At 38.4% G+C, this 27,720-nt stretch overlaps 1 protein-coding gene across 1 annotated transcript in view; it reads right to left on the reverse strand.

Annotated features, from left to right (window-relative positions):
• Nucleotides 1–27,720, reverse strand: part of Spata6 (spermatogenesis associated 6) — a 98,616-nt gene that overhangs the window by 62,517 nt on the left and 8,379 nt on the right. The window contains exons 2-3 of the mRNA XM_048453396.3: nucleotides 13,996–14,133; nucleotides 12,792–12,840 (exon numbers count right to left, since the gene is read on the reverse strand). Coding sequence (XP_048309353.1) covers nucleotides 12,792–12,840; nucleotides 13,996–14,133 — 187 coding nt within the window. The remainder of the gene's footprint in view (nucleotides 1–12,791; nucleotides 12,841–13,995; nucleotides 14,134–27,720) is intronic.

Consider the following 27,720-nt stretch of genomic DNA (forward strand, 5'->3'; position numbering starts at 1 on the left):
CAACCATCAACCATGCATATGTTCTTTCTAAGCACACACAAGACACTTCACTGGGTAGATCTTAAATTAGGATACAAATTAAGTCTTAGGAGACGGACAGGTATAGTTAACAGAAGTTAAACTGAAAAAAAAATAACATCTTTGAACAATCAGTTAAAGAAGACATCATGAGGGAAGTGTAAAAATATATTGAGGTGAATTAAAAAATATATAACATCAAAATTTATGAAACAGAAAACAATGTTAGGGTAGAATTTTCTAACTATGAATGCTAAGTCAAAAAGATAAAAATTGTGTTTTGAAATTAGCTTTTTGTGCACTGTGAAGATGTTTCTTGGCCAAAGCACCTTCATGTTGGTTTAATAAAAAGGTAAATGGCCATTAGCTAGGCAGGAGGTATATAGGCATAACAGCCACACACAGAAGACACTGGGAAGAAGAAAGGCAGGGTTGCCAGGAGACAACATAGATGCTGGAGGACAGGTAAAGCCATGAGCCAAAAGGAAATACATAAATTAATAGAAATGGGTTAATTTAAGTTGTAAGAATTAGTAACAAGCCTAAGCTATGGCTGAGCTTTTATAAATAATAATAAGTTTCTGTGTCATTATTGCAGAACCAGTGGTCAAAATGAAAAGGCGCAACCACAAAAAAAAATGACTTCAAATCAACAGCTTTATAGCTTAAGGAACCAGAAAATCAAGAATAAATTAAAACCAATCACAGAGAAAGGTTAAACTAAATATTATAACAATTATAAGTAAAATATAAAAACAGACATGAATAGAATCAAAAATTGTTTTTTAAATAATAGCCACACTGATCAATATCTTGCATATCACCATAGAACCTTCATCTGGCGATGGATGGAGATAGAGACAGAGACCCACATTGGAGCACTGGACTTAGCTCCCAAGGCCCAAATGAAGAGCAGAAGGAGGGAAAACATGAGCAAGGAAGTCAGAACCACGAGGGGTGCGTCCACCCACTGAGATGGTAGAACTGATCTAATGGGAGCTCACCAAGACCAGCTGGACTGGGACTGATGGAGCAAGTGATCAAACTGGACTCTCTGAATGTGGCTGACGGTGGAGGCTGACTGAGAAGCCAAGGACATGGCGTTGGGCTTTGATTCTACTGCATGGATGGGCTTTGTGGGAGCCTTGTCTGTTTGGATGCTCACCTTCCTGGACCTGGGGGGAGTGGGGAGGACCTTGGACTTCCCATAGGGTAGGGAACCCTGACTGCTCTTTGGTCTGGAGAAGGAGGGGGGTGGGGGAAGGGGAGGGAAGTGGGAGGAGGTGGAAATTTTTAATAATTAAAAAAAGAAAGAAAATAAATAAATAAATAATGACAAAATTGCCAGAGATTTTCATATATAAAGATATTTGCTATCTATGAAAACTTGTACATAAACTACATTGTACAGATGAAATTGACAAATTTCAAACAGAAAAAAGCTACTTTTTATAAAACAGGAAATCTGTCTTTAATAATGATATTTCACAACAGTCAACAATCCCCTAAGAGATAAAGACCTGATATATTTCACTATCTTTCTCAACTTTGTTAGAATAAGTAGAAGAGATGGCATTTGCTATCTTATTATATAAGGGATATATTTCCCTAAAACCAGAGTCTAACACACAAGAAAACTGCAGAAAAAAAATCCTTTATGCTAAAACTCTCAATACATATGAAAAGCAAAATTCAGCAACACATTAGAAGAAGACACAGTGAATGTTGTTGTTTGAATGACAAATGTCCTCCTCAAGATCATATATTTGAACACTTGGTCCCCTTTGGGGAAAAGCTGTGGAACTTTAGGGGACAGGTCCTTGCTGGAGGACCTATATCACTGGGGACAGTCTTTCTGCATACAGAAACATTAATAACAGTGTTCAATGGTGAAAGCCTGGAAGCTTCTCCTCTAAGATTAAGAACAAGGATGCTCTGCATCTATTCAACAAGAAGTCCTAGCTAGAGCAAGGAGGTCAGAAAAATATACCAAAGGCATTCAAATTGGAAAACAAGATGGTCTGTGCTTACACGGTGTGAAACTACCTTTAAGGCGGGCATATAGACCAGCAAGATAGAAGAGAGAACTCAGAAATAAATCCTTAAGTGGGCGATTCTGATAAGGCGCAATGCCATCGGTAAGGAAAGAGAGATTCTTTTTTCAATAAATGGCAATGGGCAAACAGTGTGCACATACGCAAGAGAATGAGTTTACACCACTCCCTAAAATATCACATATAAAAATTAACTTAAAATTACCAAGGATTAACTCTAGGCCTTAAAACGTTAAAACTCATAGAAGAAAGTGTAAGACAAAAGCTTCACCATATTTGATTTGGGATGATTTATTAGATAAGACACCAAAGACACAGGTGACAGAAACCAAGACTAGAAGACTTTAGATTTCTCTGTCACAACATGATGCCAGCAGACCAGAGTCAACACAAAACTGATAATATTAGCAAATTCAATATTCTTAAAAAGTTTAATATACAGAATAAATAGAAACATAATCTCCTAAAATTGAACAATTAAAAGGAAACAGCCCAGTTAAAACATGGCCAAGGGCTTAGAGAGACAGCACAATGGTTACAAGCCCTGGCTTTTCTTCCTGAGAAGCTGCTTCAATTTCCAACACCCAATAGCAGCTCAAACCTCAGTAATTCAAGTCCCAGAAGCTCCATTGTCTTCATCTGGCCTCTACAAGCACTATATACATGTATATCACAGACACACACATACAAAACACCTGTCCACACAAAAAAAATATAGATAAATAATTTTAAATGGTCATAAGACTTGAATAGGCATTGCGCCAGAAGGGACACATATAAATGATATGCATATAAAAAGTTTTGCCACATGACTAACAACGAAAGAAATTTAAATCAGAACTAAAATGATCCCACATCCATTATGAGGCTCCTGCAGTAATTGAAGTTGTAAAATTATAGCTGCTATGAAATGGGTATATTGATTTCTCCAAAAATGCTCAAGAAAATAGAATACAGATATTCTACATATAGAAATATACAAAGCCAAACTGAAAGCACTCATATTTACACATCCATTTTCATAGCAACATTATTCACAATATTTAAAAGGTAGAAACATCCCAAATACCAATCAATAGAGAAAGTAGCAAATGTCTTATAAACATACAGTGGAATATTACTCAACCTTAGGTGGAAGAAACTTCTGACAATCTATGGCATGAACCTTGAAGGTACCATTGATAAAAGGTATTTTTTCCATTATCATAGAAACAAAGTAGAATGGGTGGAGAAGGGGAATAAAGCTAGTGTTTCACGCTGCACTTTTGAATGATAAATTAGGGAGTTAGAGAAATGCATGGTGGTGATTGTCACACAAGATTATAAATGCATTTAATACAACTAAACTGTACACTTAAGATGATTAAGGTGGTAAATTTTATGTTATGTATATTTTGCTACAATTAAAAATACTTTGGGGAGACAGATATTAAATTATTAAAGGAAAGGTTTATATAGAACTGATCGGCTGGAAGCCAACAGTAAGTTAAAGTAAACATATCTCCTAGACCATGCAGGACAATTAGTCTCATTTTCTAGCTGCCCTTTATTATAGAACTAGAACTATGTTCCTCCTTCCTCTCTAAAAGTTGTCATTTACACATGTATTGTTAGCGTGAGTTACACATTAAATATACTACAATACCCCAGAAATTCTAGTCACATGCAGTAAGTACATCATGCAGAAGAGTCAGAATGCTGTTAGCCTCTGCTCCATGAAGGAAACCACCATGATAATTAACTCTAAATGCCTACCTCTAGGATCTTAAGTTTTAGAATGTACATTTATATTTATAGCAAACCTCCTCAAAGTTTCGGGAAAAACTTTAGAAAAGACTAGGTGGCAAGAATATAAGAACCAAAAGATATAGAGAAGCGTGAAACTGAGTATTATTGGCAGGATACAATGAATGCAATCATGGTTGAATAGTAGCTGCAACTGCCATCAATGGGCATGCACAAGACTGAACCTGTCAACAGTCAATCATGGATTGAGGAGGGGCTCATAAGTCCCTATCACTCCCTGGTAAACTATTGTCTCCTAATTAATTAAGCTGTCTCAAGTTCAAACCCACGAATAATACCACCACTCTCCTATAAGTTTCAAACTCATAGTCACATAGATGACCCTGGTTAAAGTCATTGTTTTGCCATGGAGCAAAACAAATCAAGATTACCTGGAGAAAAGGCCATATGGGTGAGGGAGAGGAGACAAAGGGAATTGGGGTGGCTCAGAGAGTGGGGAACAACAATAACTAGAACGCACTCTATATGTATTTCCCAAAAGTCCCCAGTGATTTGGAGTCTCTGGAAACTCCCCAAAGGAGCAGATGGGTGTGAAATGGAAGTGGTTAGTTCTAAAGTGAAACCAATCATAATAACAGTAAAGTAACAATAAATCACAATCAATGATAACAAAGACCATTTAAGTAATTCCTATGTCCAAGGACTACTGAAATCTCTTTATCTAAGGTCAGTATGAAATCTGCCCATTTATTTGACAGCCTGTGAGAAAGCTTAGGTCCTCATCAGTATTTGGACAATGCTCAAATTTATTTTAGATAACATATTCTTACTTAATGGAATTTGGATTTTAGATTGGCAAGCACACAATAGTTTTGCATTCTTCCACAACTGGGAATGATATGTGCTGCCACTCTACTTGGCCATGTGAACATGAAAGTGTGAGGCCTAACCATGAGGTGGGCTTAAGTCTTATGCCATAATCATTTTTATTCAGGGCATCAGACAGTTTTTATTGTGAGGGCATTCTGAGGGTTAAACAAGGTCATGTAGCAAAGTTCACTCAAGTTCAAGTTGTATACAGTCACAAGGGCAAAGCCACATGAGTTTAGGATATATACAGCTGGGAGAAATATCATTCTAATAATAATGGGTAAGGTGATGGTAATCTAAAGTAAACCCACTATTTACTATATCTGGGAGGGACATTAAAGCATATACCAAAAACAAATCCCTTTTATAGAGCAACAGAGGTTACAAGACTCTTGCCTTGTTTACTTTGAGTTTTCTCACAAGCTCTCAGAAATCCCACACAGCTTCATCAAGGCCCGTGTTCTGACAAAATGTAACTCGCCATCCCAGTAGTATAATAAGGAGGTGGAAATTCTGGAAGATCCCACATTAGTCCAGCAACTTTCCTTTTCACAGTGCTTGTCTTTGTCAGGAACATTCGATTTTACATTTCACTGAAGTGAACAGTACTGTCACTTGTTATGATGTTGTGTTGAAGCTTACAGGCTGGCTACAATGGAAGCTCATGTAGAGACAGGTGTTGGCTGCCCTACTACCCATCCTTTCCACTTACTCCCTTCCATTAGAAATCTTTGCGCTTCCTAGAACTGTAAAGCATATATAGGTCAATCTAACAGCAAATTACATCCCCCTTCTTATTTTGATAATGTCTCACAACATGAGGTAAAACATGGAATACAAGCCATTTACTTATTCTTTAAAATGACAGCTACTTTCCTAATGTAAATGAAGCCAAGATTCAGGAAGGGGAAATCTTCTACATTAACAAATTAACAAACTAACAAAGGGGAAAACAACTACATTAGTCTCAAAATAAATGTATCAGTCTAAATCTGATCATAAGAGATCAGGCCAAGTTTAATATAAAAATCCTTTTAACTCTAACAGTTAAGAAATAAGGGGGACTGCCTAAGAAGATATAAAGATAGCTTAAAAGAACATAGTAATAAGGGATGACAGGCAGTCAGTAGCCCTGGGGGCTCAGACAAAGCACCCAAAGAAAACCTTCCCAAGCCCTTCATCCCACTGATGGTATCTAGATACTGCGGAATGGGTACCACCTTGGCCCACCCAAGAAGTCACTCTAGAAGATGGAATCTGCCCTCTGAAATTTACTGGTCCTCTTCTAGGGTACGAAGAAGGCAACTCACAGGGAGACTCTTCTCCAGAAGCAATTCACTGAAAAGCATATGCAGCAAGGATGGCTGGGGAAGTGGTGATTGGCTACCATGTGTTGAAATTACTGAGCACTGAGAAATACAAGGACTTCAGAAACTTGCTTCTGAAGAAAATGTCTAGTGAGTTCACCACACCTGAAAGTAGTATTTTTCCTGCAATAGTTCTCCATGGCCTTCTAATGAACACATCAAAAAGAAATATTTAAGGGACCCAAATCAGTTTCTACAGAATAAGGAAAAGGATTGAATTAGTAACTGAGGGGCACTAAACTGACAATGGGCATGTTCCATGACACAAACAAAATATTTATACATACTACAGACTTGGCATACCAAAAGTTGACGGAGACATAGTATACATAGATAGGAAAATCAAAGAGTGTCATAAATGCAATTAGGCCTTCACATAACCATTGCTTAGTCTTCAAAGAATGAAGCTGCTTCTACCACTCAAAAAAAAGTCCAAAATGAAGTCAGAGAAATAGCACAAAAAAACAGACATATTTATTATTAGTAATATTGGTTAATAAAAGTTACAAAAAACAATCAGTGGGTATATTGAAATTCATAATTTTAAATCTTATTTCATATGGAAAGTAGTTACTAAAGTCAGTCATTTAAGCTTCTGCCTCAAGGACCCAGAAAAGAGAAAATCATACAAAATGTAGATATAAGGGACAATGAACATCAACATGACAATCAATGTAACAAAAAGAAAACAGAAAGAAAATCATTGAAACCGATAACTTGATTCTTAAATGCATCCACATAATTAATAAACTGTTAGACCAGTGGTTCTCAACTTTTCTAAGGCTGCAACCCTTTGTCAGTACAATTCCTTAAGTGTGATGACCCACAACCATAAAATAATTTTCGTTGCTACTTCCTGTTATGAATCATAATGTAAATATCTGTGCTTTCCAATGTTCTTAGGAGACCTCTATGAAAATAATTGCCCAAGCCCCAAAAAAGTCTCAACCCACAGGTGGAGAACAATGGTTGTCATTAACCATTGTTAACCCAGCAAAGAAAGAACAGAGAAAATCAATGAACAAAATCTAGAGTGGAAAAAAAGAAGGAACATCACTGTTATATCAAAATTATGAGGATCCTAAAGAGAAACTGAGAAAGTAAACAGCCAGCCTAGAGCAGTCGGTGGGGGTCCCAAGAACACAAGCACCAGCACTGTCTCTGAAGGTAATGAGAACTCGGAGGACAGCCTAAAGCATTCCCACTGTGAAAAGTCTGGTGTCGGGTGGCTCCTGATGAATTCTGACTGTTAACGATAAAATAGCATCAACTCTACACAGTCTTTTCAGGAAAGTGAGAGGACATTTTCAGTTCATTTTGTGAAGTCAGTGATGCCTGAACAACAGTAACAAAGCAGAGCAAAAAAGAATAAGAAATTACAAGCAGGCTAGTGCCCCTCACGGATATGAAATCATAAAAATGCATTAGCAAACTGAGTCCACAAATACATAAGAAGGTTCTCTATCATCACCAGGTGTGAGTTGTATAAGAACTGGAAGGGTCAGTTTAGCATTGGAAAATATATTAATAAAATCAGTCATATTAAAACAATAATAGAGGAAAAAATACATTATTATCTTGACTGGAAAAGGCATCTGACAAGCAAGACCTGTTCATGATAAAAATTCTAAACCATCTTTTCAGTTTCTAAATGTGACAGAACTTGAGATGAGGCTGGACAGCAAATCCTGGAGTCAGCATCATATCTTGTGGAAGACTGGATGTTTCCCTCAGCATCAGAAAAAAGAAAAGACCTTTTGCTTCTGTGTCACTACTGTGCTGGACATACAGGGAAAGAAACATTATAAAACTAGAAATTAATGTAAGACTATTTTTAGTCTATTTTTAGACAATAAAATTCAGTCTATAAATTGTTTTGTTTTTGTTTTTTAGGACAAAGTTTTGCTATAGCTTTGAGCCTGTCCTGGCACTAGTCCTTGTGGACCAGGCTGGCCTTGAGAAATCCACTTGCCTCTGCCTCCCAGGTACTGGGTTTAAAGGCATGTGCCACCACCGCCCGGTTCAGTCTATAAATTTTAATCGACAAAAATATAAAGAATGATTAAAAATTAACTGAAGTAAAAGGCAAGTTTAGCTGGCATGGGACTGAAAGTATATAAAATCTATTTAATTTCTATAAAGCTAAAGTGAGCAAGACAGTACTACTCACTTAAGGATAAGTATGTAGATGAATGGAACAAACCAAAGGAACCTTCACATCACAGCAAAGTGCTTTTTAAATAAGGTTCAAAAGACAAATTGATGAAGGAAAGGATCATCTTATAACCAGTGTGTCTTCAGTCAAAGAAAAAAACAAAGCATGGTTGGGGGGGGTAGCTATACTCTAACTTCATCATACAATATCCAAAATTAACTCAGAATGTATCACAGTTCTAAAATGCAGAACTAAAATTATAAAATTTCAATAGTACAGGGAAAAATTTGGTGTAACCCTAAGTTGACCAAAATTTCATAGGCACGATACCAAAATCATAAACCCTAAAAAAAGCCTGACACAATGGACTTAATTTCTCAAAAGGCATCATTGATAAAAAAAAATTCAGAGACTAGGAATAATATTTACAAGCTGTTCACTTGATAAAGGACTTACATTTGGAATATTAAAATTTAAAACTTATATAATTTAATAGGAAGGCAAACAACACAATTCAAAAACAGGCAAAATATTTGAATACGTATTTATAAGGAAATTATGAAAGACAAATAAGCCCATAGAATGATATTCAAAATCACTAGAGCTGAAGTGAAAATTTGAAACACAATGGGAAATGTGTATACACCCACCAAAATAGCTTCATACCAAAAGAATGACGTTATGGGGTTGGGGGATGCTATGACAAAGCAAACCTTCAAGAACTCAAAGGAGTATAAAATGGTGTAAAGGCTTTTAAAAATGTGTTGACTACATATTCAAATTTTAAACATATACCTAGCCTATAAATCAACAGATACTAATAGATTTGTTATCTATTTCCAATAACCAAACAGTTCGAATGCTCATTATAACAGAATACTATTTGGCAATAAAAAGAAATGCATGCCTTGTATATGGAAAGATATGAATGGGCCTCAAAAACATTATTCTAAATTAAGAAACTTAAAAAGGAAAATTGAGGCAAGGCAAGTTTGTGGAGAGAAATAGATGAGAGGTTGCTGAGAAGTGGAGGCAGACACAGAGGTTTGTTGCAAGGTATTTGAGCAAAGTGTGTAAAGATGTACTGCTGTTTTACCTTGCCTGCCTAAGGAACCTAATTGGTTTAATAAAGAGCTGAATGGCCAATACCAAGGCAAGAGAGAAAAGTGGGACTTCCAGAGAGAGAGAGAACCTCTGGGAAGAACAGAGGCGAGCGACACCAATAAGATGTGAAAGGAGGCAGATACACATTAAGGAGGAAAGGTAATGAGTCATGTGACAGAATGTAGATTAATAGAAACATTTAATATAAGTTATAAGAGCTAGTTGAGAACAAGTCTAAGCTAAAGATCAAACTTTCATAATAACATCTCCATATCATTATTTGGGAGTACATGGGCCAACAAATACTAACTATTGAGGCTGAATACATGGAAAGTTAGAGAGTGACAGAAATATACTAAACTGGATAGTGGTGATATCTTATACTTGCATTAACATCCTGAAAACTGGTTAACTACAAGTGATAAGTTTTAGATGGTGTGGGGCAAGCAGGAAATACCGTATGTACCATAGTAATGGCACAGCTTAAGTTTTAAGAAGCGCTTAGCATTTTAAAAAGTGCTCCTGGACAGTAAAGAATTATAGATATGCAATAAAGACAAATCCAGAATAATTTGGTTTTTCTGAGTGATTATTTCAGGTCTAAGCTAGCCAATCAGCTGGGCACCAACAAGCAGCCCCCTCTTCCGACAGATATGATAAAGATTTGCCATGCATTTTCTATAGAAACTGTATTTCAGAAGAGCTGAACCTCTGAGAAAAAAATTATAAAGAGTCCCAGGTAGATGTGTTTCTAGGAATTGGAGGCATTTATGTGTTTCTCCTGCTTTTTCTTTATTTTTGCTCTTTATTTTATTTTTAAATTTTTATTTTATTTGAGGGAGGTATCTATTTGTTTAAAGGCTTAGAGTTGGATGGATAGAAAGGTAGAGAGGATATGAAAGGAGTTGAGGGGGAACTGTGATCAGAATATATTATATAAAAATTATTTTCAATTAAAACAATAAAAAGAAAAATTGCACAGTCTGGGGAGATGGTTCAGCAGGCAAAGCACTTTTGATATAAACTAATGACCACAGTTCAGTTCCCTAGAACCTAGGCAATGCCATTGGGAAAAATGGTGCCCACCTAGAATCCCAGCATGCAGAAGGCAAAGACATGGGATTTCCCAGAGTAAACTGGCTAGAAGATTAGCCTTAAGTACAAGCTCCAGGTTCAGTGACAGTAGGGACCCTTCTCAATACATAAAGTGGAGAATGGTCCAGGAGGACATCCACTTTTGGTCTATGTGCCCATGTGCATGCACACACACACACACACCACCACCACCACCACCACCACCACCATATACAAAAACTTCTTGTTAAAAAATACAAAAGAATGACAGCATTATAAAAATAAAAATTTTACAAACCCTGAGTAAAAAGATAGTTCTCAGTGGATGCTAAAGCTAGCAAATCAAAAGCTGATTAGAAAGTTATAATAAGTTTCAGGATGGTGCTACCTAGTATCAAATGACCAGTCTCTGCCTCGCTAAGGACAAGATAGTCATGTCAGTCATGTCACCTGATACGGCACAATACACAACACCGACTATCAAGGATTCTTTCCAAACAATAAAATGAAGTGAAATAAGCCTGAATCCAAACACCTCCATTTTCATTAGCACCTTATATAATACAAGTGATAAGCAAGCCAGACAGAGCTTCAGTAAGGAAGTAAGTAGCCAATATAAGACAGGACATTCTGAAGGGCCTAGTTCATCACTCACAGCATTAAAAACAGAAAAATGTGGAATAGCATTAGAGATAAAAAGAAACTAAAGAAATAAATAGCCACATATGTCAGAGCAAAATTCTGAGAAGATGCTCATTTTAAGATGCTAACTTAAAAAGACATTTGGGGGACAAATGAAAAAATATTTGACTTTATTTATTTGACAGTTCATTTTCTTAACTGAGACAATGGCACAGTGACCATTCTTTTATACAGCCTCATCTGCTCCGCACATGTAGTAAAATGACGCAATGTATAAAATATGCATTAAAACAGTCCAGATATATTGGAATAAGAGATAAGATTAATAAAACCTCAATAATTTCTGAAGCAAGGTGATAGGCACATGGGTATCACTCCACTGAATAGAGTATTGTCTCCACTCTATAGTATAGTATAGTTTTTATTTTCCATATTAGAAATCATTAGGGAACAAAGAAGGCGGGACAAGAAGGAAGACCATAAGAAAATAGTTAGTGAAGGTTGCTGTTGCTAAAGACAAACTATATGCCATAAGGACGGAGCAAAGTAAAGTACAGAGATACGAGCCACGGACTATCAACACTTGAAGACATGTGAGAGGGTGAAAAGCAAAATTTCACTGCATGAGTAAGGGCTCAAGGGGAAAAAACTGAGTCAGGGAAATCAAGACACTTTTCAAAAACAATCATCAGTAATTAGCAGTCTGATAGCCTTAAATTTCTAACCAAATATTGGGAAAACAGTTCCTGTCAATTGGGAAAATCTCAAAATGAGAGAAATAATCGCCCTCAATGCTTGTAAGATGTGCTTAATAAGACAATAAACAAGACGTCCAGGAAATAGCAAATACATAGGCCTACAGGCAACAATTGCCACCAAGCTTATCTACCACAGTGGAAAATACAAATGTCAGGTCCTAGAACAGTAATGAAATAAGATACTGGCCCCTGGTGCAAAGCACTGTCTGGATAAGCCACTAGCCCATATTCTCATGGAAGCAAGCAGGCTGCTTTGTTTGCACCATCTGTCCTAAGTTTTATCTTGCTGCCTGGTTCCATGTTTCTAAGTCATTGCATTGCCCCTGAGGTGGGGAGTGAGGGGAAGCACGAGGGGACACACATAATGATGCCCAGTATCACTGGACTTTCGAGATGCGAAGATCAGTCTGTGATCTCAGACCCTTTCTACTTTGAAGCATAAATGTCAGCCTTCCATTTTAAAACCAGAGGCTGATGGGTACTTCCCAAGTACAGTGCTAGTGTACACCTAGCACTGCTGTCTGTGTCGCTGTTTCTAGCTGAGCCCTATGGGTAGTGTGTACTGTCATTCGGAGCTTTGAAAAATAATTGTTAAATACTAAACTTGAGGCACAGATATTTTCAGCTAGGCTACGTTGAGCTTCTTTGAGGATCCTGACTTTCTTTACCCATACATTAAACAGTATTATTTGCAGGACATTACTCCACCTGTCGAGAAACTCTATCGAAACACTCCCCACCATCTTGACCAAAACTATGTAAGTAATTCTTAACACATCATAGACCACAGCAGAAAGAGGGAAAGTCTCAGTTTATCCACAGCAAAAAGATAAGTGTTTTTCTAGCTCATATTTATTTAATTTTTTTTAAATTATGAAAATATCTCAGTTCAACCTTTTTTAAATCTACTAAACCTTTTAAACTTTTACCTAACCTCAAATCAAATATCATAAAATGATGCTTCTAAAGAGCTTTTCAATAAGTAATAAAAGTTAAAACTTACACTCGAGCTGGGCAACCACATCTCCAGGGTCCACTGCTTCCGGGAACACCTGCAGGGAGAGGACACGGCACAGCAGGGCAGGGTGGGGAGAGGAAGCCAACAAGATGTAAGACAGACTCTTTCCCATTCCCATTCCCAACGTGTCTTTTCCTTCCCAATCAAAGAAAAATCTTGATTTGTTTGGGGGTTTTCTTGTTTTGGTTTGGTTTGGGTTTGGTTTCTGAGAAGAAGATTCATTAAGTAGCCCAGTTTGGTCTTGATTTCTCAGGCCTTCTTCTGAGGCCCATCAGATCCTGGGGTTACAGGAGTAAATCACTATGCCAGGCCTCTAAACAAATCTCCAGAAATTTCTCTCCACTTCTTGATATTTCACAAACACATTTGTAACTGGATGTGCCTCCCTCTCCAGTATCACCCACTAGAATTCTTACCAGTGCTTGTCGAGATCATCTTACCTAAGTACCCCACCTCAGCAGGCTAACTCCTCACAAGAAACCTCTGTGTCTGTGAGCTCTCTACTTAGAATTTTCTCCCCCCAGACCTTCAAGTAGCTCAGTTTCATTCAAACTTTGTATAAATATTATTGTCTTTTTTGACATTAAAAAATTCTCCCCTAATCTTTCATCCTTCCTTTATTAATGCATTTATTAAGCTCCAGGAAGAGATAGTCTTGCCTTGTTTATTATGTGTCATTAGTACCTACCCTACCTACAGTGGGTTATTTTATTTTTGAAGAAAGCAAAGAAGAGGGTGGGAGGGGAGGAAGAAAGGGGGGAGGGAAGACTGGAAGACAAGGTAAGCCTGGGAGAAAGGGGCTATGGTTGGTCATAGTTATCAGAAGCACCCCTTTTAAGGGAAATGAACTGACTTGGTAAAATGGAAAAGCAAGATATTCCTAGGCAAACTCAACATATGCTTACCTATTTGGGCCTTAGTTTGTACAGAAGTTATTATTCGGCAGTCAGGATGCTGTGCTTTGTACAAAGCCCATTAAGGTGTCATAGAAACAGTTTGAGTCTTGTCAAGAGAAGGCAATTGATTCAATGCATAATGCAAGGAATGTTTTCAAAAAGTCTAAATGTTACAGCTTTCATTTGAAATCAACCCAGAGCACATAGTCAATGATAATATTTACATTGCAGGATTTTATTCAAAACTGGAATCACTGATCTGTTTGTTAATATTGACCTGATTTTTGACTCACCTTTTCAAACACCATTCTGGCATTGAAGACCAGTGGAAAAGTGGCTGGGACACATTGTGTCTTCTTGTATTGGCCAAACACGCAGACACTAAGATAGATGTCCTCCTTGTCTTTCAATACCACTCCTGGACAAGTGACCTGGAAGCAATCAGACAAGTGGCTATAACAACACTGGAATGCACTGAGCTATCCCACAAAGAAATGTGGTGGTGAAAAGTTGCTGCCCACGGGGACAGGAGCCTCAAATGCTCAGAGTTCAGTACGGTACCCTTTTTAATTCCTTCCCTCTTAGAAGCGTGTCATTTTTTAATTGATTTTTATTGAGCTCTACATTTTTCTCTGCTCCCCTCCCTGACTCTCCACTCCCTTCTTCAACCCTCCCCCAAGTTCCCTGTGCTTCCAATTTACTCAGGAGAGCTTGCCTTTTTCTACTTTCTACTTCCCATGTAGATTAGATCTATGTAAGTCTCACTTAGTGTCCTCATTGTTGTCTAAGTTCTCTGGGATTGTGTTTTGTAGGCTGGTTTTCTTTGCTTTATGTTTAAAAACCACCTATAAGTGAGTACATGTGATAATTGTCTTTCTGTGTCTGGGTTACCTCACTCAAAATGTGTTTTCTAGCTCCATCCATTTTCCTGCAAAATTCAAGATGTCATTTTTTTTTCTGCTTTGTAGTACTCCATTGTGTAAATGTACCACATTTTCCTTATCCATTCTTCAATCAAGGGGCATTTAGGTTGTTTTCGGGTTCTGGCTATGACAAACAATGCTGCTATGAACATAGTTGAGCACATGTCCGTGTGGCACAATTGAACATCCTTTGGATATATACCCAAAAGCAGTATTACTGGGTCTTGAGGAAGGTTGTTTCCTAATTTTCTGAGAAGTCACCACACTGACATACAAAGGGGCTGTACCAGCTTGCATTCCCACCAGCAATGCAGAAGTGTTCCCTTTTCCCCACAACCTCACCAGCGTAAGCTGTCATCAATGTTTTTGATCTTAGACATTCTTACAGGGGTAAGATGGAGTTGTTTTGATTTGCATTTCTCTGATGACTAAGGATGTAGAACATTTCTTTAAGTGTTTTTCAGACATTTTAGATTCCTCTGCTGAGTGTTCTCTCTTTAAGTCTGTACTCCATTTTTTTATTGGATTATGTATTCTCTTGGTGTCCAATTTCTTGAGTTCTTTGTACATTTTGGAGATCAGACCTCTGTCTGTTATGAATGCAGATCTTTTCCCATTCTGTAGGCTGTCATTTTGTCTTGTTGACCGTGTCCTTTGCTTTACAGAAGTTTTCAGTTTCAGGAGGTCCCATTTATTAATTGTTTCTCTCAGTGTCTGTTCTGCTGGGGCTATATTTAGGAAGTGGTCTCCTGTGTCACTGCGTTCAAGTGTACTTCTCACTTTCTTTTAAATAAGGTTCAGTGTGGCTGGCTTTATGTTGAGGTCTTTGATCCACTGGACTTGAGTTTCGTGCATGGTGAAAGATATGGGTCTATTTTCATTCTACATGTCGATATCCACTTATGTCAGCATCATTTGTTAAATATGCTTTCGTTTTTACATTTGATTTTTTTTGCTTCTTTGGCAAAAATCAAATATTCGAAGGTGTGTGGATTAATATCCGGGTCTTCTATTTGGTTCCATTGGTCCTCCTGTATGTTCTTATGCCAATACCAGGCTGTTTTCAGTACTGTAGCTCTATAGCAGAGTTTGAAGTCAGGGATTGTGATGCCTCCAGAAGTTCTTTTATTGTACAGGATTGTTTTGGCTGTCCTGGGTTTTTTGCTTTTCCATATGAAGTTGAGTACTGTTCTTTCGAGGTCTGTGAAGAATTTTGCTGGGATTTTCATGGGCATTGCACTGAATCTGTAGATTGCTTTTGGTAAGATTGCCATTTTTACTATGTTAATTCTGCCTACCCAAGAGCATGGGAGATCTTTCCACTTTCTGGTGTCTTCTTCAATTTCTTTCTTCAAAGATTTAAAGATCTTGTCATACAAGTCTTACACTTGTTTGGTTAGAGTTACTCCAAGATATTTTATGCTCTTTGTGGCTATTGTGAAGGGTGTTGTTTCGCTGATTTCTTTCCCTGTCCTTTTATCATCTGTGTACAGGAGGGCTACTGACTTTTTTTAAGTTAATCTTGTATCCTGATAAATGGCTGAAAGTGTTTATGAGTTGCAGAAGTTTCTTGGTAGAATTTTTGGGATCATTTATATAAACTATTATATCATCAGAAAAAAGTGAGATTTCGACGTCTTCTTTTCTGATTTGTATCCCCCTTGATCTCCTTTTGGTGTCTTATTGCTCTCTAGGACCTCAAGAACTATATTGATTAGATATGGAGAGAGTGGACAACCTTCTCTTGTTTCTGATTTCAGTGGAATTGCTGAGAGTTTCTTCCATTTAGTTTGATGTTGGCTGTTAGCTTGCTGTGTAATGCCTTTATTATGTTTAGAAACCTTCATTTTCTATTTGGTTATTTGTGCCACATTTAAAACTCTATGTACTGACTTTTGGGACATGCCATAATAATTATTTTAAACAATCAGCCTTTGGCTCTCATTTCCTGATGAATTCTGACATGAAGTTATTCAACATCATTTAATCACAAAGGAGTGAGCGCATCAGAAATAAAGCACTATACTCTAGAACAGAAACAAAACTTCAGAAAAGTATGGCTCTATTTCTGATCACCCTGAAGAGCTTTTATATTGGCCAAGCACACAGATTCTAAGACCGATGTCCATTCATTCTCTCATCAGAAGCGACAGGATCATTTCAACGCCTCAAAACTCATTTTCTAGTCTAATCAAGTATATGTTAAATATTAAGTAACATTTAACTATCCTCATTGTCTTGGTTACTTTTCTATTGCTGAGATAAGGCACCATGAATAGGACAACTTTTAGAGAAAAGAAGTTTATAAGGGGCTTACAGTTTCAGAGGCTTAGAGTCCAAGAGCATCATGGTGGAGGCACGACACTGGTACAGGAGCTGAGAGCTTACATCTTAATCCACACACACAAGGCAGAAAAAGCTAATTGGAAAGGATTTGGGCTTTTGAAACCTCAAATTCCAGCCCCCTTATATACCTCTTCCAACAATAACACACCTCCAAACCTTTCCCAAACAATTGCACTAACTTAAGGCCAAGCATTCAAATACATGAACCAATGGGGACCATTCTCACTCATACCTCCACACTCTTACAATTGGCAGAATGAATACAGGGAAAGCATTGAGCTTCTAAACATCATATCACATTCTCTTCAATCCCTGACACATTCCTCTATCATTGTTCAGCCATATCATTAATGGAATATTAAAGTCTTTGGATTTAAATCCAGCATAATAATATTATGTAATACCCCACCCCTAATGATATATTCAAAATATTAGGAGCCTGTTTTCATAATCCTAGTACTCAAGACACTGAAGCAGGAGAATCATAAGTTCAAGGATACCCTTGGCTACATAATGAGATCCTATCTCAAGGAAGAAGAATATTTAAACTTTTTTCCAAACATACACATCAGTTTCCTATCCCACATTTTCCTGCTGCCTACATCATAAAAATGTAATAGAAAGTAAGAAGCAGCCATTCTGCTCCCTGTTCTTCCATTCCATCTAGTCTGCATTTACTTCTGCCACCCACCAAGTCATATGTAACCCAAAGCATCTTGACTCACCAGTTATGATAGTTTAATATCATTCAAACATTTGCTGCCATCTTAATAGTGCACGCATATGATTTAAACCCTAATAGGACGGTGTAGTTCTCTTATAGTCAGACCATTATCTGTGTCTGTCTAAGGAAGTAGCATGGATGTCTCACCTCTTTGATCTGGTTATAAATTCTCTGAAGACAGAGATGTTATGTTCCTCATCATTTATACCAAAAACATAAGCTTTCAGAATTAAAAACTTTTAGAGATTATTTAGTATAGTGACAGATATTTTATACACGAGCATATCAGAGTTCTAAGAAAGTTAAGGTGATTACCAGCAATGTCACAAAGTAAATGAACAATAAGATTTGGTCAATACATTCATAGCACTTGGGACAGTACCAACAATTCATCTGTGCGAGTCACCAATACCATTCTTACCAGAGTGAAACCCTAATGGTTTTCCTTGTCAGCGCTGACTATGATACTGAACAGGGGATTGAAACTTCATATTCCTTGTACATAGAAGTTGGGAATATTTTTGTGTCACATACTTTTTACTCCATTTTCTTCTCTACTACTCTGTTTTTTACTTTCACCCTAGTAATTCACAATCAATTTTCTCAGCAAATCTCATTCTGTTAGCTTCATTTCCTAATCTTATTAAAGCCAAATTTGTCACATTGTCCTCACTGGAGTCCCTTCCAATTTGTAACATACACAAAACAGGTAGCCAGCAGGAAGGCTCATGGGTAAAGAAGCCTCGTGACATGAATATGAGCCAGAGGATAATCACCATAACAAATTTTCAGTTAAAAAAAAGAAGAAAGCAATGGACATTCAAGAAGACAAATCTTAAAAGCAAAAGGAAAAAAGCATATCATAAAGCCAGATAAAAGTAAAATGACTTAGCCAAAAGAAGAAAACTTTGAAAAATGATTTAATAAACAGAAAAACTATTCACAAAGGAAGGGAAATAAAGAGATTGCCAGATCAAAATAAGGAAAGTAATCCGTCCTCACTAGAGCTCCGGTACAGAAGAGGACATTGGCCTCTCACAGAGCTACATGAAAAAATATACAGCGTCATTAGCTGAACTATGTGCTTGTGGGTTTTTTTCTGTAATTTAACAGACAATGGCAAGGCTGGAACTGTAGCTCAGCAACAGAGCAATTGACTACTGTACATGAGGCCCTAGTTTTGACTCCCAGTAGTGACAGGAAAACAAACAAAAACGATTATCTCAGAAAGCAACAATTACGATACTGCTGTAAATCAAACTCCATAGTCATTTAAAGAAAAAGTGGACACCAAAGTCAGGAGAGGTGGGGAGGTGGGGTGGATCTGGGAGGAGTTAGGGGAAACTGGAAATGTAGGGGTAAATATGTTCAAAATATACTGTATATATGTGTGAAATTCTCAAGGAAGTAATTTTTATATGTTCAAAGATGTAATTTTATGACAATAATATTATAATGAGGGAAGGAAACAACAAAACAGAAACAAAAATTTTAGGTGTGTTGCTGAAATTAAACGTACATTAATCTAAAATATACTAATATAATTTAAGATAGCAATTGTAAACCTTATATCAATTAGTAGCAAAATGAAACCAACAAAAAGTAATTGGCAAATTACAGTTGACACCAACTTGCAAAGGCAAACTTAGTTTTCCCTAATGGCATCTAAGTGTACAAACCATATGTAAGCGCAGGCACCATGCCCAGCAGTGGATGGCCAATCCAAAACAAATTTAGGGCTATTTTTGGAAATCTTTTGTCCCATATTGATTTGTCTTTTGCTTGTATATTAGAGTTTCCAATTTCGTGTTTTGTTGGGTATTTGTTTTGTTTTCTGTGTGTTTCTTATAGGGCTTTTTCTTGGCAGGGGCCTGTTTTCTAAAAAAGAGAGAAAGAAAGAGCATGGAATAGGATGGATGGGGAGGTGGGGAGGATCTGGAAGGATCTGGGGAAGAGAAGAGAATGATGAGAATCTATTGTACAAAGAAATTTTCAAAAAAAATTCTGCTATACTCATAGATTGCCTATAGTTCAATTATCATCAGAGAGGTTTCATCCAGCAACTGATGAAAACAGAGACCTACAGCCAGACATTAGGCTGAGCTTGGTAACCACACTGAAGAGAGGGAAAAAGGACTGTAGGAACTAGAGGAGTCAAGGACATTACAAGAAAACCCACAGAATCAACTAACCTGGGCTCAGAGGGGATCACAGAGACTGAATTGACGACCAGGGAGCCTACACGGGACTGTAGACACGTTTTAATTGTGTAGCTTGGTCCTCTTGTGGAACTCCTAACAGTGCGAGCAAGGGCTGTCTGTGACTCTTGCTGGCTCTTGGGACCCTACTCCTCCTGCTGGGTCACCTTGCCCAGTCTTAATACATGGGGTGGTGCTTAGCCTTACTGCAACCTGATATGCCATGTTTTGCTGATATCTATGGGAAGTCTGCCCTTTATTGAACAAAAATGGAGGAGGAGGGAATTGGGTGAGGTGGGCAAAGGGGGAGTTGGGAGGAGGGACTGGAAGGAGAGAAAGGAGAGGAAGCTGGAGTTGGGATGTAAAATAAGTAAATAAATAAATAGGCAGAAAAGATTTCTAAGTAAATGGAACTAAAGAAATCAGTTAAAATTATGATAAAACTGAATGTAAACAAGTAGAATAAACTTATATAGCAAATATTTAAAATGTTAATTGTGGTCCTCATATCAATCACTCACAAAAATAAACTAAAATAAAACAGTAAGAAAATCAGAACAAAAGGAAGAGACTGTGTTGGTTTGAATGAAAATGGCCCCCAAAGGCTCATAAGGATTAGAGAATTTGAAACCTTGTTGGAAGAAGTATTTCACTGGGGATGAGTGGACATTGAAGTTTCAAAACTCAAGTCAGGCACAATGACTTTCTCTCTCTCTCTCTCTCTCTCTCTCTCTCTCTCTCTCTCTCTCTCTCTCTCTTTCTCCTCTGCCTGCCAGAATTCCCAGCTACCTCCAGCTACCTCTCCAGCACCATGTCTGTCTGCATGCTGCCATGCTTCCCTCCATAATGATAATGGACTAAACCTCTGAAACTGTAAGCAAGCCCAAACTAAATGCTTTCCTGAGGGTTGCCATGGTCATGTGTCTCTTCAAGACAAAGATAGACTAAGACAGAGGCAATAATGAGAGAAACAAAGTCCCACGACACAGAGAACGAAGAGCAAAGTGACAGCAGCAAATCTATCTTTACCACAATTATAGTAAAGAAAAATTCATTAAGCTCACCCACCAAGAGACAAATGCAGAATAAATTAAAAACTATTGCCCAGCTTCATACTGCAAGAGGTAACCAGATGAAAACTGCTGGATTAAAAGATGTCTGACTCCAAAGTCCTTCCCAGTGGCAAATCCTCAGGGAAAATTAACTGTTTACTTCGAAACATGAAGGATGTGAGCCTCCTGCTTAATAAGCACCCAGAGCCTGATCCACTTCCGGAAACGGCCTCACGAGTGAGCATAAACACAACAGCACAGCAGTTTCCATTTAAGAACCACAAAGTAAAACTGAAGGAAGTAAATGCAAGCTTATTCAGAAGCTCCACAGAAAACCCTGAGGATCGAGACAAGATCCAGACACTCCAGACTCCTGACAGCACATACTACCCCAGTTTCCCGACGCCGTGTGAAGCCCTCACCCCAACTCCAGGTGTTCCTCTGTTTAAGATCTCTAGAGGGGGCAGAGAGAGGCTCATGGTAAAGAGCACACACTGCTCCTCTAGATCAGTTGCCACCACCCCCGACGGCCTCCACAAGCACCCACACAACACAGTGTACACACACACACACACACACACACACACAAAGCTTTAAAAAAATAAAGATCCCAGGAGAACAGATTGGGGGCCAGAAAGAAGTTATTTTCAGCTTATGTCAAGAACCAACTATATATGATCTCCATTCCACTTTATTAATTCAATTCTGTTTCTTCTGGTTATGGGTACTAGACAAAGAGGGAAAGCTAGACACCAAAAGGTTTGCACATTGTAATGACGTGTAAGGTTTCGATTCCAGGAATACGTTCCAGCAGTAAGAAGAAGCGAGACAAATGCAGCAACGGGGGCAGATTTCCAAGGAACTGTGTTGAGTGGAAGAAACAAGACATGAGACCTACAGCTAGGATCAGGTAACAGTACTACAAATGTATTTCGCAGATATATTCTGTCACACGGAGCAATTTGATCTAAAGACAATTCAAAGCCCTATAACTTCCTTGGATCCCATGATTTTCCCTTCTTTCCACCTCTGAGAGGTCTGTTGAAAATGTAGGACATAGACATTTTCAACAGACTTCCCTAGTCCACCTGAAGCTGAAACCTACCAGGAGGAGCACTGACCAGAGTCCACTCTTGAGTTTATGTCAATTAATCTCATAACAGGAAAGAGTAAAGTCTGACGCACACTGAACAGACCTTCTTTCACCACCGTCCTGCTATGATTTCAATCGAGGATGCCCCCCGCCCACATACCATATTTTGAGTACTTGGTCCCCAGCTCATGGCAGTACTTTGGGAGGTTGTAAAAGTCTGGGGACGTGGGACACTAGCTGGTGGATGCAGACCACTAGGAACAAACCTTTGCAACTTATAGTCGCCACTGGTCCTGGTCTAGTTCTCTGGTCCTGGCCTGCTACTATATGCGGAATCAACTACATGCTCCTGCTGGCATACCATTCCTGTCATGATAGACTGATGTCCTTCTGAAACGATGAGGCAAAATAAACTTTTATCCCTCACATTGTTTCTGTCTAACATTTTGGTCACTAAAATACAACATTGATTTTGATTGCTACTATTGAACCTTGTGGTCCCTAGGCTACTGGAATTGGTTTACAGAAGACTGTGGAAGAATTTAGAGCTACAAGCTGGAGCAGCTCTGAAACACTGTGAGCAAAGCTTAGCAGGACATTCCAGGAAGAGTCCAGAGGTCAGGATGCTGATAGAAAAGAGGTCAGAAAAGACAGGTCCCACAAGCATCAAATGGCCACAAGCGTTCCATAGAGAACTGAGCAAGAAATTTACTTCAGTCTGCCCATTTCCTGGAGTTTTAAGTGAGTCTGAACTCAAAAGCCTCAGAGTAATTTATTTTGTGGAGGAAATTCCCAGACAGCATGGCTTCCAGGTTGTAGCATGGTTATTACTGGCTGCTTTAACCAGGTTTATAGTGACAATTCAGAGCCAAAACCAGAACAAATATATATAAATTTTATATATATATATATATATATATATATATATATATATATATATATTAGATACAATTCGGAAACACTGTATTTAATAGTGTAGACCATGTAGGTGCAGATTCTGTAACTGTTAAAGAAGTAAGCATCTTAAAAAGAAATCCCCAGGCCAATCACACTGATAGGAAAGGTGTCTGAGGGTAAGACACCTCACCTTGAATCCCCTAGATATAAAACTGAAATCCACTTGATTTTCATTCAGAAAGATAGCACTCACAACAGTGCTGTTAGGCAACAGGTGAGTTGTAAGAGCTACTGACTCGCAGCCTCCCTGCCCCAAGGACATAAAGAGCAGGTAGCAGTGTGTTAGCCTCTGAGCATAGCAGACATCATGCTTGTCAGAACAGCTGTGGTTACTTCAACAGGGCTTCAGTATCAGGCTTGCTTATTGTTTAGAAGGAAGGGGTGAGGTGGGTCACTGGACCTCATCTAAGATTCCAGATGCTCATGCCTAAACCTCCTGGCCAGCTGCATGTAATTCTGCCTTAACTGTGTGTGCTTTGCGGTCTTGGGATATGCTGCAGTATATAGACTGTGGAGAGTCAACTGAAGGGGGACCAGGTATGTAGCTATGGGAGCACATTATCCACAGTGGGGTGAGACTTCACGGTGATGAGGCTAGCACCAGCCCTGAACACTGAGTCTCGGGTTTTAATGTTGGCCCTGCAGGGCTTCCATCTTCCTTTGGTGTCATTGTCTCAACTATCCTACCTTTCTCCTTTGAGTAATGGGAATGTGCACCCTGTAACATTATATGAGTAATGTGAAACTTGATTTTGATTGCATATGGACTCCTGTTAAGAAATTACCTTGCAGGAGATTGTTTCCTAATTTTTTTAGAAATCACCCTACTGATTTCCAAAGTGGTTTTACAAGCTTGCATTCCCACCAACAATGGAGGAGTGTTCCCCTTACCTCAAGATCTAGCTTGATCTTGATCTATACCACTTTTGGGTATATACCCAAAGGATGCTCAATTAAACCACAAGGACATATGCTCAACTATGTTCATAGCAGCACTGTCCGTAATAGCCAGAACCTGGAAACAATCTAGATGCCCCTCAACCAAAGACAAAATGGATAAAGAAAATGTGGTACATTTACACAGTGGGAAAAAAATGACATCTTGAAATTTGTAGGCAAATGGATGGATCATATAAATAAAACAAAACAAAACATAATTCAGACCCAGAAAGACAAATATGTACTCACTCACTGACTCATAAGTAGCTTTTCGACATAAAGAAAAAAAAAGCCTACATTTCACAATCCCAGAGAAGCTAGACAAGAAAGAGACCTCTAAGAGAGACATGCATTGATCTACATAGGAAGGAGAAAAAGGCAAGATCTCCTAAGTAAATTGGGAGCATGGGGGTCACAGGAGGAGGGTACAGGGGAGAGGGGAGGAAGGTAGGGGAGCGGAGAAAAATGTATAGCTCAATAAAGACAGTTTAAAAAAATGAAATTACCTTGCATCCTAATTAGTTTCAGTTGGCAACTTGACCCCCACCCTGGGTTGTCTGAGAGAGTTCCAATTGTGGGACTTCCTTCATCAGACTGGCCTGTGAGCATATCTGTGGGGATTTTCTTAACTGCTTGTCCCACTGTGGGGGGTGCCTTGGCAGGTGGGAGAAGCTATATAAGAAAGCTAACTGAGCAAGCCAGAGAGAGCCCAGCAGTAAGCAGCATTCCTCCATGATTCCTACCTCCAGGTTCCTGCCTGATTTCCCTCTACGATACACTTTGACCTAGAATTTTAATATCAAATAAAACTTTTCCTCTCCAAATTCCTTTTGGCCATATTGTTTACCACAGCAACAAAAAGGCAAACCACAATAGAAATGGGTACCAGGAGTGACGTTTGAGGGACATTTGAGAGTCACTCGGACTCTATCAAGGTGACTCAAATATTTGAATTAAAAATCTTGAAGGAAAATTTCCTGTGCTTGAGTGGGTCAATACTATAAATACTGGTCACCTGGGGATAAAAAATAGCTGTGATAAATAAAAGGTTGATATCATTGAGGTATTAAGGAAGATGGAACCATGGGACATCTACAAGGTCAGAGGCAAAAGTGGAGTGGAGCTGACTTGAGCTTATGACACAGGCTGTGTGCTGTGAATGGCGCAGTCAGAGAAGTGGACTGACCCAAGCCCTTTAGCACCCAGAGATCATGAGTGAGTCCCAGATCCCAAGACCTCAAACACTGAGCTATTTACACTATGACTTTGCTCTGTTCTTACTGTAACTACCATGATTCTTCTCATTTGGGAAAGAATGTATATAACTTATTTGGTTTTGTTCTGTTTTTCCATTTTTTTTAAATTTTACAGAAGCCCACAGTTAGAAGAAAATACATTTTAAAATACATTTTAAAAGCAGTGGTACTTTTAAAGTTGTACTGTGTTTCATATTATATAATTTTGGTATAAAATCTTAAAGAGAGAAAAGGAAAAGCTATGGTTTAAAGTGCCATACTGGCATATCAAGTTGACAAGGAGTGGCATCTCCTAGTTAATCTCAACTGTTAACTTGACACAGCCCTAAGTTATCTGAGGCAGTCCCAGTTGGAGAACCGCCTCAGTCAGACTGGTCTGTGGGCATATCTGTGGGACATTTTCTTGATTACTAACTGATACAGGAGAACTCAGTCCCCTGCAGGTGGCCTGGACTGTATGAGGAAGCGAGCAGAGTGAGCCAAGGAGAGCAGGCAGTAAAGCCGCAATCCTTGGTGGTTGCTACCTGTAGGTTCCTGGCTTGAGCTCCTGCCCCAGTTTCCTCAAAGACAGACTTTGATCTGGAAGTGTGAGGTGAAACAGTTTCCTCTCCGGTTGCTTTTGCTCATGTTGTTTATCTCAGCACCAGCAAACAAACTAGAACACCTTGAGTCTGAACAAAGATAAGATTACAGTGACACTTAAATTTTGACTGAGCATATTTTTCATTATGAAGCCATTTTACCGTTTTGACCTTTAAGTGGGATATCATGATGTAGACCATCCCCTCAACTTCCTGTTTGGAGCACTTCATTTCCTGTTAGGCACGTGTGATGCTTTGAAAGAAGTTTTAGAATCTCAGATTTAGGTCAGTGGGACAGACCTTTGAAGGGGAATCACACCTCCGACTCCCATCTAGTTGCTGGTTCCTGGCCTGCTGCCATGTGAGGAACCTTGTTCCCACTGCCATAAACACTGCCAGGTCTTTCCTGCCTGTCATGATGAACTGAAATTGTGAGCCAACATAAACATTTTCTTATTTACGTTGGTCCTGTCACATATTTTGACAAAAGGAACTAATGTGAGTACCAGAAAGACTCATTTACAATCCATCTGTTCTATGGGCCAAACAGAATCTTCTCAAGGACTTGGTGTATTCTCCAAACCTACTGTTTAAACTTTCTAGTCTCCCTCTTCCCTATAGTAAAACAGGACATATAAATTTATGAATTACGCTAAGTTTTAAATACTCCCACCACTCCTTTGAAACATTCCTCCTTTGTCCATTAAGAAAATTGTATGACTTTAATGGGGACTATCGGCACTCAGTCCTTCCTCATCCTTTATATTTAGCCTTTCTTGTTCTCTTTTCTTCATGTTATTCTGTACCCACATGGACACTTGTTCATATATATGTAGTTAGCTAGATTCTGCATATCAGAGACAACAGGAGAACACTCCAGAATATGGAATGTTTCTGGATCAGAATTTACTTAGCTGAGCAATTATGGTCCGCACACTTGGTGAAGTCTGGCCAATTTCTGAGATGTCCTCAAAGCATGTTTCCCATATGTATAACTGTATGGTTTCTTTTCAGTGCCACTGAAACCACCCCCTTCTTGTCTGTAACTACTTTAATTCTAGGTGTTTTACTGAATGATATCAAATGTAGAAGTGTCTTCCTACTCTAATCCCAGCTCTTGGAAGAAGAAGCAGTAAAATAGCTGTGAAGTTGAGGCTAACCTGGTCTACACAGTGAGTTCGGGCCAGTCAGGACAAAATGGTGAAACCTTGTCTCAAAAAATAATACAAGTATGTATGTGTTCATGTAAGCATGCATATGTGACTTGCATATGTGAAGGGTAGAGTAGAAATGTGTGAATAACACACATGTAAATTCTATGCATTTGGAAATTAAACCTGTAAACAGATCATAAAGTATAGTGGGAAACAAAGCAAGAATTATAAACTATTCAAAGCCAGGTGTTTTAAGAGTCATACTATCAGCATTTTGAAATGGTGGCAGGCCTCACAGGGAAGTAATCAAGACCCTCAGGTAGATAAGACAGTGTGAGGAATGCAGAGGGCTGTGAAGGGCTTGGGACAGTGGTTAGATCCAAGAAGGGAAGCAGCTATTTTCTCAGAGAGATAAATACTGGAATTCTTATCTATGAAGCTTATTTCTTAAGCTGGGAGCAGGTGGAAGCTTTTCATTGCTATTGTTTGTAAAGTTTCATATATCTAAAATGCTTCAAACAAAGTGGGTTTTTTGAAAATTGGTATTTCATTTTATTGAGGATTTTCAGATAATAATAAATGAAAAAGACAAGAGACAGGAACATCTCTGACATGCCTTTCCTGTCCTTTATTTCCCAGGCTTTTCTCTTTGTGTTTCTGTCTGTCTAGGATAAAGATAAATATTCGTGTACTTCGAAGACCTAAAACTTTTAACTAAAAACACAAATGACAACAAATTTAAAAACTGTTCAGTCCAACCCAGCAAAGCAAATACAACCAGTATGTTCTAAAAAT

Source organism: Myodes glareolus, chromosome 3, assembly GCF_982192425.1.
Source record: "Myodes glareolus chromosome 3, mMyoGla1.1, whole genome shotgun sequence".
In the NCBI taxonomy this organism is placed as follows: Eukaryota; Metazoa; Chordata; class Mammalia; order Rodentia; family Cricetidae; genus Myodes; species Myodes glareolus.